The sequence below is a fragment of the Neolamprologus multifasciatus genome, chromosome 9 (genome assembly GCF_963576455.1).
Source record: "Neolamprologus multifasciatus chromosome 9, fNeoMul1.2, whole genome shotgun sequence".
Lineage (NCBI taxonomy): Eukaryota > Metazoa > Chordata > Actinopteri > Cichliformes > Cichlidae > Neolamprologus > Neolamprologus multifasciatus.
Genome location: NC_140447.1, coordinates 22315133 through 22329873, shown reverse-complemented (window position 1 = coordinate 22329873; position 14741 = coordinate 22315133). Strand labels below are relative to the sequence as shown.

The following is a 14741-nucleotide window of genomic DNA, read 5'->3' as shown; positions in this document are numbered from 1 at the left end:
GATGTAAGTTCCCTCCTCTTCTCGTGGGACTGCAGTAAAAATGTCCCTTTACCCATCAACTGAACCTTAAATTAACTACTAAATAAGCCAAATGTATATATTTCTTAGGTAGAACTAAAGAGACGGCTTATGAGTTGAAAACTGGCACTGACAAATGGGTAGATATTGCATTTATGAGGTTTTGCCATCCTAGTAAGGCTTCTTTTGCCCTCTTATCACTAAGATGTTGTGTTGATACGTATCTAACACATTCGTGCGTTCAATGTGATTTTCTAGGGGGAATTTAAGTACTGCTTTCACTAAGAAGAGATCTGCCGGTAGCTGCTCAGTCGGGGGGTGATGCTGCGGCAGCACTCGGCGGTCGGTGATGAGGTTGAAGAGGGACGCTGTTTCAGCGCTGTCTGTGTGGCACTCGGATTTTTTGAGGAAGTCAGGAAACTGACGGAGATGGGCGACAATGTGCACGGCTGTGCTTCGTGGCTTTCCTCCCCGGTATGAGCTGTGTTACATGGGATCTCCTTCGAGTCAGCATTCGTGGAGATGGATCGTCGTTTGTGTACGGAAACAACGGACTCGACGCTAGCTCGCTAGCTCGGCTCCCTAATGCTTTCCTCTGGTGGAAAACGATACTGTGGAGTTCATACTTCCGAGTATTCTCGCTTCGGGTTGTCTTTTATTACTGGTAACCAGATAAACGGTTAACTTTACTAGTTCATCGTCTAGCTGCATTAGTTAGCTGACTTTGGCTTCTAGCTAACGCCATCCCAAACAAGTTAAGCTAATTAACGTAACGGTTAAAAAACCACCAGAGTAACGTTACACAATTTTTATGACAACGACATTTCTGAGTTTTTCTTCCTTTTCTGTTATTTTAAAATATTGACTCGCAATGACTGTTAATCATGCGAAAATATCTGTATGCATTTCATCTTTCAGATGAACAAAGTGCTTCATTCCGGTAGCTTTACAGTTTGGTCATCTTCCGTTGTGACGTTGGATTAAAAACTACATTTCTTGCATTTGTCAAACAAAAAAAACATTTAAAAGTACTGTAACATGTAACGTTTAGATTTAATCATTCGTTATAGGCTGAGTAGAAACTTCACTACCTCGCTGAAAGGGACTGGAACAGACTTTAATTTTAAGCCAGTTTTCTGTCATTTTCTTTACTCATTTCGGTTCAGATTTATCAAAGACGTGTTAACATATGGCATGAGTGTTGGCACTATCAGTGCTCTGGTTTTTTGTTGTTGGGATTTTTTTTTTTTAATTTTTTCCCAGCACAGCCACAATAAGTGTAGCTCATAACGGCCAGGGATGCGTCTCTCCTCATTTTTGGCCCTGTTCAGGCCTGCTTTACCCCTTATCCTGGGGCTGTCTCTTGGATGCAGTCTGAGCCTTTTGATGGTGTCCTGGACCCAAGGAGACACGGAGGACTCCTGTGGAGATGAACTGGGCAATGGCAGGCGGTTTTTGGGTGGGGGAGAGGGCCACAGAGATTCAAGAGATGGAGCTGGAGACGCAGACTTTCAGCCACGCATAGTGCCCTATCACAAGGACCCAAACAAGCCGCACAAGAAGGTCCTCAGGTAAGTGCGGGAGGTATGGTCACTGTTTCCAGGTGCTTAAAGAAGGATCACAGGAAGCATTGCTCGACTTTTAATTGAAAGAAGCTGGAGACTTTTTCCACACAGTGTGGATTTGCATTTAGTTAATTCCCCATTTTACAGTCTTACATTTAATTCCCCCCTGCAATGCTCTCATTGCACTGAGGGGGGTACAGAGAATAAGTGGCCTGTAGATTACAGATTATGCCACAAATTCCTTCAGAAAACCCACTGATGCAAAAGATTGCATCCATTTTCTTTTTTCAATTTTATTTCTTATCTTTTTTATTTCTTTCTACTGCCTCTGATAGTCATCCCACAAGGATGATCAGGTTTTCTCTGTCAGTACAACCATTCCTTGGAATAATCTCCCAGATGAGATCTGATTAGCCAGCTCACTGTGGTCTTATAAATGCTTCTTACAGACATATTTCTAAAAGCAGGCCTCTCCTGTGCTTACACTTTTTATTTCTATCAATCCTCTTTAATTATTGATATTTACGTTCAATTTGATGTTTCATTTCCTTTTTTCCTTTTTTCTGTTGTGAAGCACTGTAATTATTATTGTCATTATTTAGCAGCATTGCCAATTTTGGAGGGGGGAGATATAATAGTACACCTCATAGATGGGATTTTGTGTACAAATTTAATCCTACTATCATTGAAATTGTTCTTTTTACAGAGATACAGAGATGATGAATTTCAAGCAAATTCAAACTTTTAGAATTTTCTGTGGAACTTTAGCTACTCTTTTGAAGCTCCTTAAAGTAGCAGGACCTCAAAACTTAACTGACATAGCTTAAGTGGTTCTCTAGATATAGTTGTGTGTAAATGCCCCCACAGAAAATACTGCCCATAAAAGGCTTAAAAATACCACTGACATCATTGCAAAAATATATATTATATATAGTGTTGTTTCAGCTCATTTACTGGTTCTTTTAAAAACATCATGCATGCTCATTTTTACTACTTAATAAAATGTATGATTTACCAAGCCATTCCTAGAAGTGAAGGAGTCAAGGATGCTTTCCAGGGATCATCTGCATACATTTGGATATTAACATTTTGGGGTACAATAGGTAGGTTATTGCTATAAAGTGATAATAAAAGGGGCCTGGGTACGGAGAAGTGTGGGACTCCTGTAGACCACGCAAAATAAAGGAGATTTGATAACATCCATAAAATAGATTAACATTTTCTGCAGAAAAATTATATAGTGCCAATTCAGATAAAATAACTTGGTATCAAATTCCTTCTTTAAATCCAAAAAGACACCACCTACACAAACATTTCTATCCAATTATCTTTTATTTCATAGCCACTTAGTATCTGCATCACATTAGTATCTTGTGATGGAAACAAGTTCACGCTTATGAGAAGATACTTTTTATGCATCGGTGTTCTTGCTGTTTGCTGTAATTGCTCCCTCTTTGCCCTCTTTCTTCAGAACACGATACATCCACACTGAACTGGGCATCAGAGAGCGACTCCTGGTGGGCGTGCTCACTTCTCGGGCCACCCTCAACACGCTGGCCGTAGCGGTGAACCGCACAGTTGCCCACCACTTCCACCGGACCTTCTTCTTCACAGGCCTGCGCAGCCCCAAGGTGCCTCACGGGATGACTGTGGTTGCCCATGGCGACGATCGCCCGGTGTGGCTGATGTATGAGACGGTACGCCACCTCCACCAGCACTATGGCTCGGAATACGACTGGTTCCTATTAGCCCAGGATGACACGTACATGCAGGCGGATCGGCTGTCGGAGCTGGTGGGCCACCTCAGCGCAGGTCAGGACCTTTATATGGGCAGGGCAGAGGAGTTCATCGGTGGTGAGGAGAAGGCACGTTACTGCCACGGAGGCTATGGCTACCTGCTGTCCCGCAGTCTGCTGGCCCGTCTGCAGCCCCATCTCGACACCTGCCGCAATGACATCCTCAGCGTGAGGCCTGATGAGTGGCTGGGCCGCTGTATTATCGACTACCTGGGTATGAGTTGTGTGGAAGTGCACCAGGTAAAAACACAGACTTTGAAATAAGTAGTTTAATCAGTAGGAGGATTGTCCGCTATATTAATATTTATATGTGCATGTTTTTCGCAGGAGATGACCTACCGTTATTTTGAGCTTGGGAAAAATGCAGACCCAGAGCGTGAAGATAGCCCAGAGTTTAAAAATGCCTTCACAGTGCATCCTGTGTCTGACCCAAATCTCATGTATCGACTGCACAAACGCTTCAGCCACATTGAGCTAGAATGGACTTACCTGCAGATCCAGCAGCTGCAGGTTTGTAATACAGGTTTTGTTTTTCGCTTCTATAAACATTTCTTTCTGCCTGACTCATCACTTCTTAGTCAAAATTTAGTATACAGTTTGTTCTTATTTCACCACACCCTTGTCAGGACCTGAGTCAGTAACTCCTGACTGAAACAATATTTATGTGCCAGAAAACCAAGAGAAGGGATGTGGTGTTGTGCCGAGTATGATCTGCCTGAGAAACCTTATGTAATTAAAGTAGCTGCTAATGACAGTTCATTAGAGTTGTTTTGACTTAAGGTTAAATATAGCTTACAGCACCACAGAGCTATAAAATAAGTCATGACTTTATTAGACATAACTTATTCTTATGGCTAATTTTTGTGTATACTGGTTAAAGCACAAGGAACACTTGATACAGTACAGTACTGTGCAAACGTTTTAAGCCACCATTCATTTACTTACAGTTTACTACAAAAGTGGGAAATACTGCAGCATGCAAACATACATGGAAATACAGTATATAAGGCAAAAACAGAGTTTGTACAATTCTAATGGCTTTTAATGCTTTTAATTCATTGACAGTGTGGTTGGAATCATGGTCATGCTGAAAAACAAAACTGCTGCCAATTAGATATTTTCCACATGATACTGTATGGTGGATCAAAACCTGATGGTACTTTTTTGTGTTCATAATTTGACAAGATCTCCAACACCATTGTCCGTATATACTGACAATGATTTAAACCAAAAATGTCAAATTTGGATTGATCACTCTATAAACTGTTTTCAGTTCGGTTATTGTGTAATTTGGCATTTCCTCCCTGTTTCTCTTCCTTAATCAGATGGATAATCAAAGAAATGACCTGTGATATCCTTTTCCAAATCAACTTCGCTCGACTGTGATGGAAAAAACTGTGAGGGAAGGGCCGTAAAAAGACTTGGCTTAGACAAGGCTATTTAATAATTTCACGATGGATGTTGATGACAAGCGTCTGCCCATCTTAGATACTTTGCCCAACATGTTCTTACCATCTTCTTTTCTGCAGGTCGTATAAAAGAACCACGGGGGAAAGAGGCTGCATTTTTAAAGGACATAAATAGATGTTAGTTGCTCATCTTGTCAACTCGTGTTTTCTCTTTTGCTGGAGAAATGATCCAGTCTAACTCCCTACATTCCTCACACAAGACAACAACTTTATAGGAAGCAGGTTTTATCACAACAATACAGCGTTCCCCTATGGGTTTAACAGCCTGTCACTGAGGATGTTAAACATATCAGGTTATGTCATGAAGCACACTTTTAATTAACATTTACATGATCTGTGTCACCTGTCAGTTATGTTTATTATCTTTAGCGATAGTTGGGTTGCTGTGAATTCTTTTCCTGTATGCTCTGCTAATAAAGGAAGAATGTTTCATTTATATTTTGAGAATTTTGAAGCTCTTATCTCGTGCATTTTGGCTGTAGGTGACATATTGCTAGACACCTCTGATGCATTTCAAATTTTTGTGTGCACTCATCAGATGCAGATCAGTAACCTGAGTGACCTGACACCAGAGGGCAAGGCTGGAGTGACGTGGCCGATAGGAATCAACCCTCCCTTCAAACCCAGGACGCGTTTTGAGGTCATAAACTGGGAGTACTTTACAGAAGAGCACATTTACTCCTGCGTCGATGGCTCCCCCAAATGTGAGTTGAGAGGTGTCAACCGCGCCGACGTTAATGCAATCCTAGAGATTGCGGTCGAGCGTCTCAACGAGCGCTACCAGCCACAGCTACGGTTCCGCAAGAGGCGTCTGCTCAATGGGTACCGTCGCTTTGATCCCACACGTGGTATGGAGTATATACTGGACCTCGCGCTAGAGGCCTACACCCAGAAAGGCCACAGCCAGGTCATTGCCAAACGAGTCAACCTGCTGCGACCTCTAAGTTCAGTTGAGATTATTCCCATGCCTTATGTGACAGAAGCGACACGGGTGCAGGTCATCCTGCCTGTCACCGCCCAGGATCAGGACTTTGTTGGGAACTTCCTGGACATGTACGTGATGAACACTCTGGACACCCATGACAATGTTTTACTCACGTTCTTGTTCATCTACGATCCTTTCGATGCGCAGAGAGTCAGTCAGACTGACGTGTTTGCTGGCGTCAAAGCTATGATTGGGGAAGTGGAGAAACGCTACGGAGACGTGAAGATCCCCTGGATCAGTGTGAAGACCGAGGTGCCCTCGCAGGTCAAGCTAATGGACATCATCTCCAAGAAGCACCCGGTGGACACACTATTTTTCCTGGCCAGCGTTTGGACAGAGGTCAACGCTGACTTCCTGAACCGCTGCAGAATGAATTCCATCAGCAATTGGCAAGTCTTCTTCCCCATCCACTTCCAGGAGTACAACCCAGCCGTCCTCTACCGTGACCAGCAGCCCTCTGCTGCCTCCTCCTCCGCTGCTTCGGAGTCACTGCGAGACGGCCACTTCGACCGGCACGTCTTCGACGAGGCCTGCTTTTACAACGCCGACTACATGACCGCACGGACGAAGATGGCTGCCGACATCCTGGATAACGAGGAGCTCCTGGAAAGCATGGACGTGTACGACATCTTTGTCCGTTATTCGGGCCTGCATGTGTTCAGAGCAGTAGAGCCAGCGCTGATTCAGAAATACGTGCGGCGGACGTGCAATCCCCGCTTCAGCGAGGACATCTACCACCGCTGTGTTCTCAGCAACCTGGAGGGTCTGGGGTCACGCTCGCATCTAGCCATGGCTCTGTTTGAGCAAGAGCAGGCCAACAGCACATAGAGCACATAGAGCTTGGACTGAAGGACACTGAATGTGATTTTTGTTTCCTTTCTTTCTTTTTTCTTTTTTTTTTGAACGTGGTACTTCTTGCATCCACACACTGAAATTCTCACCCCCGAACAAGGTGGAAAGAAGTCAGGACTGTTTTTGACACTCCAGCAGCTGCAAATAAACCCTCTGACTTATGACTGTGTAACTTTAAACCTGTCTTGTCCAGACCTGTTGAACCATTACTGATGTTAACGTCACTTTGAGAAGCCGTTACTTGTATTCCGGTTGAACAACAATATTTATAGCCCCCCCCTTTTTTTTTCTTTTTTTTAAAGACAATAAATTAACATCAGCCTTTATTGTTAGAAATGAATAAGAGGGGAAAAAAACTTGAGCCATAAGTCTTCCTTTTGTGAGGATTTTTTAAGTAATACTGAAACAAGCTGCCTTTTCTTTAAACTTTGTTCTCTTTAAGAGATATTAAAGAGTGATACTTCTGCTCAGAGTTGTTGCTTCATTCATTCAAGCTCACAGTGTAAAAGCCTCAGTCTCATTAGACAAAAGGCAACCGTTTATAGGATCTGTACGCGGCGTGCTTGGACAGTTATTCCTGGAGGTATCTGTTGTCTGCTTGGCAGAACTGAAGAAAAGCCAGAAAAGATTCTGTGGTCAGTAAAGATGGTGTGTTCACATTCACAATAATGCATCTTGTAGCGTCCTCAGTTTTCCCAAAAGCTGCGTTGCAGAGAGCCCCAGAGGCAGTGAACAGTTTGTTCCAAAGCTGCCTGCTCGTCACATTAAGTCAGTGAATCTCCACCCCTGCCCGGGCCTCCTTGAGTTTTGGCAAGCGTTCTGCATGCACGTCTTTTTTTTTTTTTTTGGGGGGGGGGTGAACTCAGTGCCCGGAGGGAGGGTCGGGGTCTGCAGCGGCTGAGGTGGTTAACCTTGACATGGCGGTGGTTAAATGGTCTGAAAGGCTTACTTCACTCACCTTTCTCCTGTCGGCTCGGGAGAACGGAGAAGCAGCAGAGTTAAAGGAGCTCTTTCTGAGACGGGAGCAAAGCTGCAGTCAGCATTACAGCCACTGCTGCAGCTCCCCGTTGGAAGCGCCTCCACCTGCTTCCTCGTGGTGAGGCCAGTGAACAATAAAAGGCCTGTGTGCCACCTCTGAGGAGCGCCTGGCTCATGGAAGAAACGAAACCCACCAATGAGGCAGGGCACAAAGCCAGAGTGTACGGCAGGGCCGTGCAATCTCCCCCACTCCCACCCCCGCTTTATTCTGCAGCTAATTGAAGAAACTGAAAAATTCAAAAGGCCTTTACAATGACAGAGCTCACGGAGACTGGATTCCCTGTGATCATGTGTGCATTAGCTAGTGTTTGATTGCAGGGGTGAAAAGCAAATCAGCTCACACAATACAGAACCACTCTGCTGTTCACTAAGCCAGTATTAAAAGGACACTTCACCCTAACATATAATTCATGCCTTTCTCCTCTGACCTGTAATTTAGAGTTCTTTCCATTTTGGATGTATCACCTGTAGAGATGTCAGCTTTCTATTGAATATAATAGAACTTAATGGCACTCAGCTTGAGTTGCTCAAAGGGCCAAAAATTACATTTAAATAACTCAGCAGCTAAACCTGATCATTGAAAAAAAAGTCACAAACCCAGCTGCAGGCACTTTCTTCAACTGCAAGCTGGGAAATTAATAAAATTTTAATTTCAGGTGAAATTTGGTCTTCTACCCATCAATAAAATGACTACGGTGCAATGTTTTGTTTTGCCTCTCAGCCCATCTTTGTCATGTAGTCACATCCCTACTCACCAGGCTGTGGCAGCTTTGTGTCACTTCATATTTATCCATTAGTTTTTTAAAATGTTAATAATAATGATTAAAGTTCAAGGAAAGTCCAGATGATTAAAAGGCAAGTTTTCTCTTTTATACAAACTCTTTGCCTAATCATCTTCTTCCTGATGTTTACCTCTGGGAGTCGCCACAGCAGATCCTCTGCCTCCATCTCACTGTAGCCCCCAGCTCTCTCCATGTCCTTTCACTACATCCATGAACCTTCTCTGTGGTCTTCCTCTTTTCCTCTCACCTGGTAGCTCGATATTCAACATCCTTTCTCTGATATATCCACTATCCCTCTCCTCATGCCCAAAACATCTCAGCCTTTGTCTCCAAACCAATCAGTCTGAGCTGTCCCTCTGATGATAACTATTTCTAATCCCAACACTTCTGGTCACTGCCAGTGAAACTATTAAAACCAGCACATGTTTGTTAAAGTTTTATTTGGTTAAATAAGAATAAAAGTTGGAATCAAATTAAGGAATGAATCCCTTTATCAGGCCGGGGTCTTTCTGTGTGGAGTTTGCATGTTCTCCCCGTGTTTGCGTGGGTTCCCTCCGGGTACTCCGGCTTCCTCCCACCGTCCAAAGACATGCAGCTTGTGGGGATAGGTTAATTGGAAAATCCAAATTGCCACTAGGTGTGATTGTGCGAGTGAATGTGAGCGCGAATGGTTGTCTGTCCCTGTGTGTTGGCCCTGCGACAGACTGGCGACCTGTCCAGGGTGTTCCCCGCCTCTCGCCCTATGACTGCTGGGATAGGCTCCAGCGCCCCCCGCGACCCTGAAAAGGATAAGCGGACGCGAATGGATGGATGGATCCCTTTGTGACAAGTGAGATGGCAAAACTTCTGCAACTCCCACAGAGACAATCCAACCAATCCAATCCTATGAAACACTGTAGACAAAAACTGGTAAAAACACTTGGAAACTGGTTTCATATCTATGCAACAATATCACGTTGTATAGTAAAAGCTGGTTTTGAGTTTCTACGCAGTGTAACCGATAGGGTTTCACTTATCTTTGAGCCAAAAAACTGCAGATGGACCACAGAGTTGAAGACTTTTCTTCTAACTCCAAAAAGCTATTTCTATAATTAAATGTTTAAGTAAAACCCTAAAGTCTGAGAGCTTTATGGAGTCACATACTAAACTCATCTCAAATGAGCTCTAGTCACCAGATCAGGGATGTGGTGGGGACAGGAGATTCTGATCATGGCTGTGCAGCACTTGTGTGATGCTGTCATGTAACCATGGACCAAACTCTGAGGAATGTTTCCACCACCTTTCACCTTTCAGTGTGGAGTTTCCCTGCTCTCCCGGTACTCCGTCTTCCTCCTTCAGTCCAAAGACATCCATGTTAGGTTAAGAGTCAACTGAGTGTGAATGAAGTTGTAAAAAAAAAAGACACATTAGATCTCATGTCATTTACAAACTTTGGCAAGCGCTTCTTTATTTACATCCAGGCTGTCTCGCAGTGTCACAGCTGTTTTCCCTTTTTTTTCTGTAGTATGTAATCACCAAACAAGATTTGCTCTTTACAGATATACAGCATTATGTATACTATAACCTTCCTGTCGGCGACCCTCTGACAACAGTGTAAACAGAGAAAAAGAGCAGCTCCCGCTCTTCGGGAACACATGCACGGATCGAGACAGACATGTCAACAGTACACCAGGGTTTAGTGACAGAAGACACAGCAGTTTGTTAACACTTTTATCAGACGCCGCTCGAAGCCGAGGAGCTGCAGCTCGTAGATTCCTCCACAAGAGGGTGCTAGTGAACAGCAACGTGAAGGCTTCGGCCATCCATACAAAGAAAAACAAAATCATAATAATAAAATTAAAAAAAAATCACTGGGTCAGACACAGGACCGAGATACTACCTATGACTACTTTTTCTCCTCTAAAGAGTGCAGTTAATATAATTTAGTCCTAGTAACAAAAACACGCTCAGAAAAGTCACACCTACAGTTAGTTGCTGGTAGGGTATGTTGGATTTTTTTTGTAGTTTTTTTTTGGCAAAAAAGGTTTTCAGAAGGCATTTCAACAAATGTGACGGGTCTCGCTCTCGTCACACACTCACACACACACACTGGTATGCCAGCTTTTCATATTTACACAGACCGTCTCGCAAGGTGTGATAGTGAACGTCCATGGAGCATGCATAGGTCATCGTGAAATCGTCCAATCGCCTTTTTGAGTACGCTGGGATGATAAAAGGGGTCTCAACCGTGACGAAGAGAGTCCCGACAAAGAGTTACAGCACAGTGCAAAGAAGTCCCCCCCCCCCCCCCCCCCAATCTAGAAACTGCAGAGAAGAAAATCCTCCATCCTGACATTACAACATATACATACAACTCATGTGTCATTTAAAAAACAATAACAAAACAAAACAGGTGTAACATGAGAACGGTGCAGATTATATCACGAGTTACAGCTACTGAGTCTCAGAGCGAGGGAGGGCTCTCTCTCTGTTGCAGCTTCCAGCTCCCACGATGCACACGGGATGGACCTAAAATAAATCATCCCGAACCCAAGATAGTACACAGAAGAACACTAACATTCCTGCCCTACTAACTCAAAACTCATGGAGCTCCCATACTGCAACACCCCCTCCCGAAATCCTCCAAAACAAACACACACACACACACACGCTCGCACACACAGATAGTCTGTCGTATACTGTACAGCTGGCCCTCTTAAGGGGAAGAAAAAAAAAACATATTTACATTCACATCTGTAGAAAAGAAATTCATTTCTCTCTCTCTTTTTTTTAATGCGTGTGTTTGTAACATAAAAAAAATGCAGAAATAGACAAAAATCCACAGAGCTGAGCTTAAAAGTTCACTGATGCAAGAGTTCAAGAGTTAAGGAAAGCTTTTGAGAGCACTTTTTTAAAATACTCTGGCATGTTTGGATTTATTCAGTCGTTGCTGTTAAACCCAGGTCTGGGATTTTGACAACGTCTGTTTCAGTGATCGCTCGCTCTTCTCGCTGCAACCTTTGGTAAAACCTTCGGGACGCTAACGGGCAAAAAGTACGACGCGACAAAGAGGCAGTGAGTGACGGAACATTTAGAGGCATATCTGTTTCTCTATGATTATTATGTTCAGGATCAATACTGTTTGTTTTTTTTCCCTTCATCGAAACACTTATTCTTACTACAGTATAAACAGATGGAGCTGATAATGTCATAATACTTCAGTTTGGTTAATTTACTGTAAAAAGAAGTCTTTTTTTCTATTCTTCTTTTTTCTATCCACACCTCTGGTTTACGTGCAGCATCCTGTGCAACCACCCGGTGCGTCACGCTGTCGTCGCGACTTTGCTGGTGTAATTAATCGACAATTCGAGCACACTCTCCCCCTAACGAGGACAAAGGAAAAGCACTCTCTCCAAAAAGAATACGAAAACAAAATAAAGACTCATCCAGAGCAGCCGCGGGGCTCTGACTGTGTCAGCGGGTTACGTCATGAGCGTTTGTCACTGCACAGTCTTGAGACGAGAATCCGAAAACACAGTGGCGTGCGAGCAGCTGGTCGAGAAGGAGCTTTTCTAGTGACGTTTATTTACAGAGCGGAAACTGGCGTCGTCCTCCGAGGGGATGAATCCACGCTTTCAACCGCGATGCCTTCGCAGTCCTGCGCTAACACGGGACGTGGAGGAGATGGGGGACCACAGTACGCTGCTGCTGTCTGGTGAACCCCTCCTCTGATTTAACTTCAAAACACAGCTATGAAATTGATTAGTCACCTCTGAGATGAAGCCTCCTTTAGACTGTAGAGGTTTAAGGAATCACCAGACATCAGCAATGACCTCACACACACACACACACACACACACACACACACGCACACACACACACACAGGAGCGGCTCTGAAATCAGACTCAGGAATCCAGGAGGGCCTCTTTTGTTTAGGTGTTGCGGACCGCTAAGGCCTGTTCCAGCTCCTGTCTCCTCTGCTGGATCTGTCACGGGGAAAAGCAGAAGGAGGTAAATCTGACTGCTGTCATGCGAACATATGGAAGCAGAGCTTGCAGGTAAAGGTGTCCGCAAGTCACCTTGCAGTAGAAATAGCGGCTGACGGCCTCTTGGGACCAGGGTTCGTGGTAGAACGCCGCCCTCCGCTCCTCTTCAGGGTTCCCCACCACGTCTGTCATTAACTGCGGACGAAGAGACGACGAAGCCGTTACAAGCAGGTCTATTTTTAGCATTAATTAACAAAATAATCTATATAGTCTGCAGCGGGCAGCAATCGATCCGCTTGTTCTCCCGATAGTTCATCTCAAAAACTGCCAAACTGAAGCCTTGAGGGCACTCCAGCTGGGTTTGGGCTTTTAGTTGGTGCATTTATTGCTAAACAGTAATTATAGTTATTAATTGAATAAAGCAAATGAATACCCATTAGTGCAATTAAAATGTCAGCCAAAGAGAAATCATCACTATTAAATGACCCTCCGCCCCCTTTAGTTTCTTTAATTTACATTAATGAATTCTTCTGCTTTTTATTTTCCACTTTCATTCAACATCCACAGGACGTCTGTCGGCTAACATGCAGGCTTGATAGATGTAAAAAGAAGTGTGCAACCTTAAAGTCTCGGCTCTGGGATTTGAGCCAGTCCTGGATGTAGCCCTTGGGATCTCTGGAGAAACTCAGCATGAAGTCCCTCTGGATCTTCAGCTGATTGATGGACTCGATGGTCTCATGGATCTGAATGGAAACACACACATCACACGTCACAGTGCTGTTGGTGTTTGTTCATTTGACGCTGTAAATATCCTGTGAAAATGATACAATATCTAGCAGGAAAAGCAAAATATCTCAGGAAAACTGACTTTATCTAACAGTGGGAGGAGGACGGAGACTTCTGATCCGAAGCTGCCGACTTCAGCAGCACAGAGGCTAACAGCAGACTTAGACTTCTGTGTCAAATCTCCGCCGTAGGCTGGAAATGTTATAGAGCCTGTACTCTACTGTGATTGGCTTATTCAGTCGATTCCTCCTGTGCATTTCTGGCTACTTTTTTTGGCGCAATTTTTTGAATTTTTCAGTGATTTATCATCTCCTCGTTGCAAGAACTCACAGATGACAGCAAAGTCCTGGGAATAAATGTGAAGGACCATAAAATGTGGGGGAAAGTTGAGAACAAATAAGTTTGCCTGAGAAAAAAAAATCTGACCATGACAAAGAGTGGGAGGGAACAAAATCCCAGCATTTGTTTCTGTCATGGCAGGCTCTGCATATAAAGATCCCAAAGTCTAACCCACCTGGAAAAGTGACTAGGGTAGATTTTCACCGACCTGCCTCAACTGACTCGTGACATGCTGACAGGTATTCTCTTGTATTACAAGTTTTCTTGAATTTTATTGATCAAATATAAAACCGAGGGAATCTAAACACCTGATAAAGGCAAAGGATTTTACACATTTTCTTATCTTTTTAAAATTCACTATTTTAACCAAATTTCTGGTGAGTTTAAAGGTACTTTGGTGTATGAAGGTGGCTCGTGATGTAAGAAAAAATACAGACTGTATATAAAGGATGGAGGTAGTGTTCATTTGTTAAGTCTCAAGTTGAGCGTTCCTAGCGTTAACCATCTTTGCGAACACTGTACGCTCTGGACTCACAGGGTCCCAAGTTAGTCGTCGTTTCACTCTGACGGGGACTGTAGTTTTTCAAAATAAAACCACACCAAGTTCAATCTGGTCTGCAACCTGCGATTGAGCCCATGAACTTGTGTGGAAGGTGTTTACTGAGACCACAGATCAAGTGGGAAATAACACTGACTTCTCTGCAATTTGACTATTTTGTGCAGCCAGAGGAGTCGCCCCCTGCTGCTCATTAGGAAGAATGAAGATTTAAGCACCTTCACTTTTCACACCCAGAAGCTTCATCCGTCTTTTCGGACTTTTTGGGGAAACGTGAGTAGTTTTTGATGTGTGTCAGTGGGGATGGTTTTTTTATTAGTTTCCCCAAATTTATTGTTGCCCATGTTTGGAGTTATCGTTAGCTTTCGAGCCATCACAGACAAACGTGAGAGTAATTTTTTGCTTTAAAGGTCAAAATGTTAAGTAAGGTAAAATGAGAACCATAACTCTGAAAACAAAGCAGGTTTTAAATGTTGAAAAGTGTTGAATTTTAATATCAAGGTCGTAAATATTTATATTTTCTTCCTGCTACAGAAACATGTGACACCAGGGAGTTAACTCATTATTCATGATTATCCATCCTTCAGTG

The 14741-nt window shown here is 43.5% G+C and overlaps 2 protein-coding genes across 6 annotated transcripts in view; one reads left to right on the top strand and one right to left on the bottom strand.

Moving 5' to 3' along the window:
• Positions 1-42: 42 nt before the first annotated feature.
• chpf2 (chondroitin polymerizing factor 2) lies at positions 43-6733 on the top strand. Its single transcript, XM_085172210.1, has 5 exons — positions 43-158; positions 277-1589; positions 3055-3619; positions 3707-3889; positions 5387-6733. Exons 2-5 carry the CDS (start codon positions 1318-1320, stop codon positions 6659-6661), a joined length of 2295 nt encoding a protein of 764 aa, XP_085028336.1. The 5' UTR covers positions 43-158; positions 277-1317; the 3' UTR covers positions 6662-6733.
• Positions 6734-9923: 3190 nt separating this feature from the next.
• Positions 9924-14741, bottom strand: part of smarcd3b (SWI/SNF related BAF chromatin remodeling complex subunit D3b) — a 61781-nt gene continuing 56963 nt past the window's right edge. For all 5 annotated transcript variants that reach the window (XM_085172215.1, XM_085172213.1, XM_085172214.1 and 2 more), the window contains 3 exons: positions 13092-13214; positions 12565-12666; positions 9924-12471 (listed from right to left, as the gene is read on the bottom strand). In XM_085172215.1, the coding sequence (XP_085028341.1) occupies positions 12418-12471; positions 12565-12666; positions 13092-13214 (279 nt within the window). In that variant the 3' untranslated portion in view covers positions 9924-12417. The remainder of the gene's footprint in view (positions 12472-12564; positions 12667-13091; positions 13215-14741) is intronic.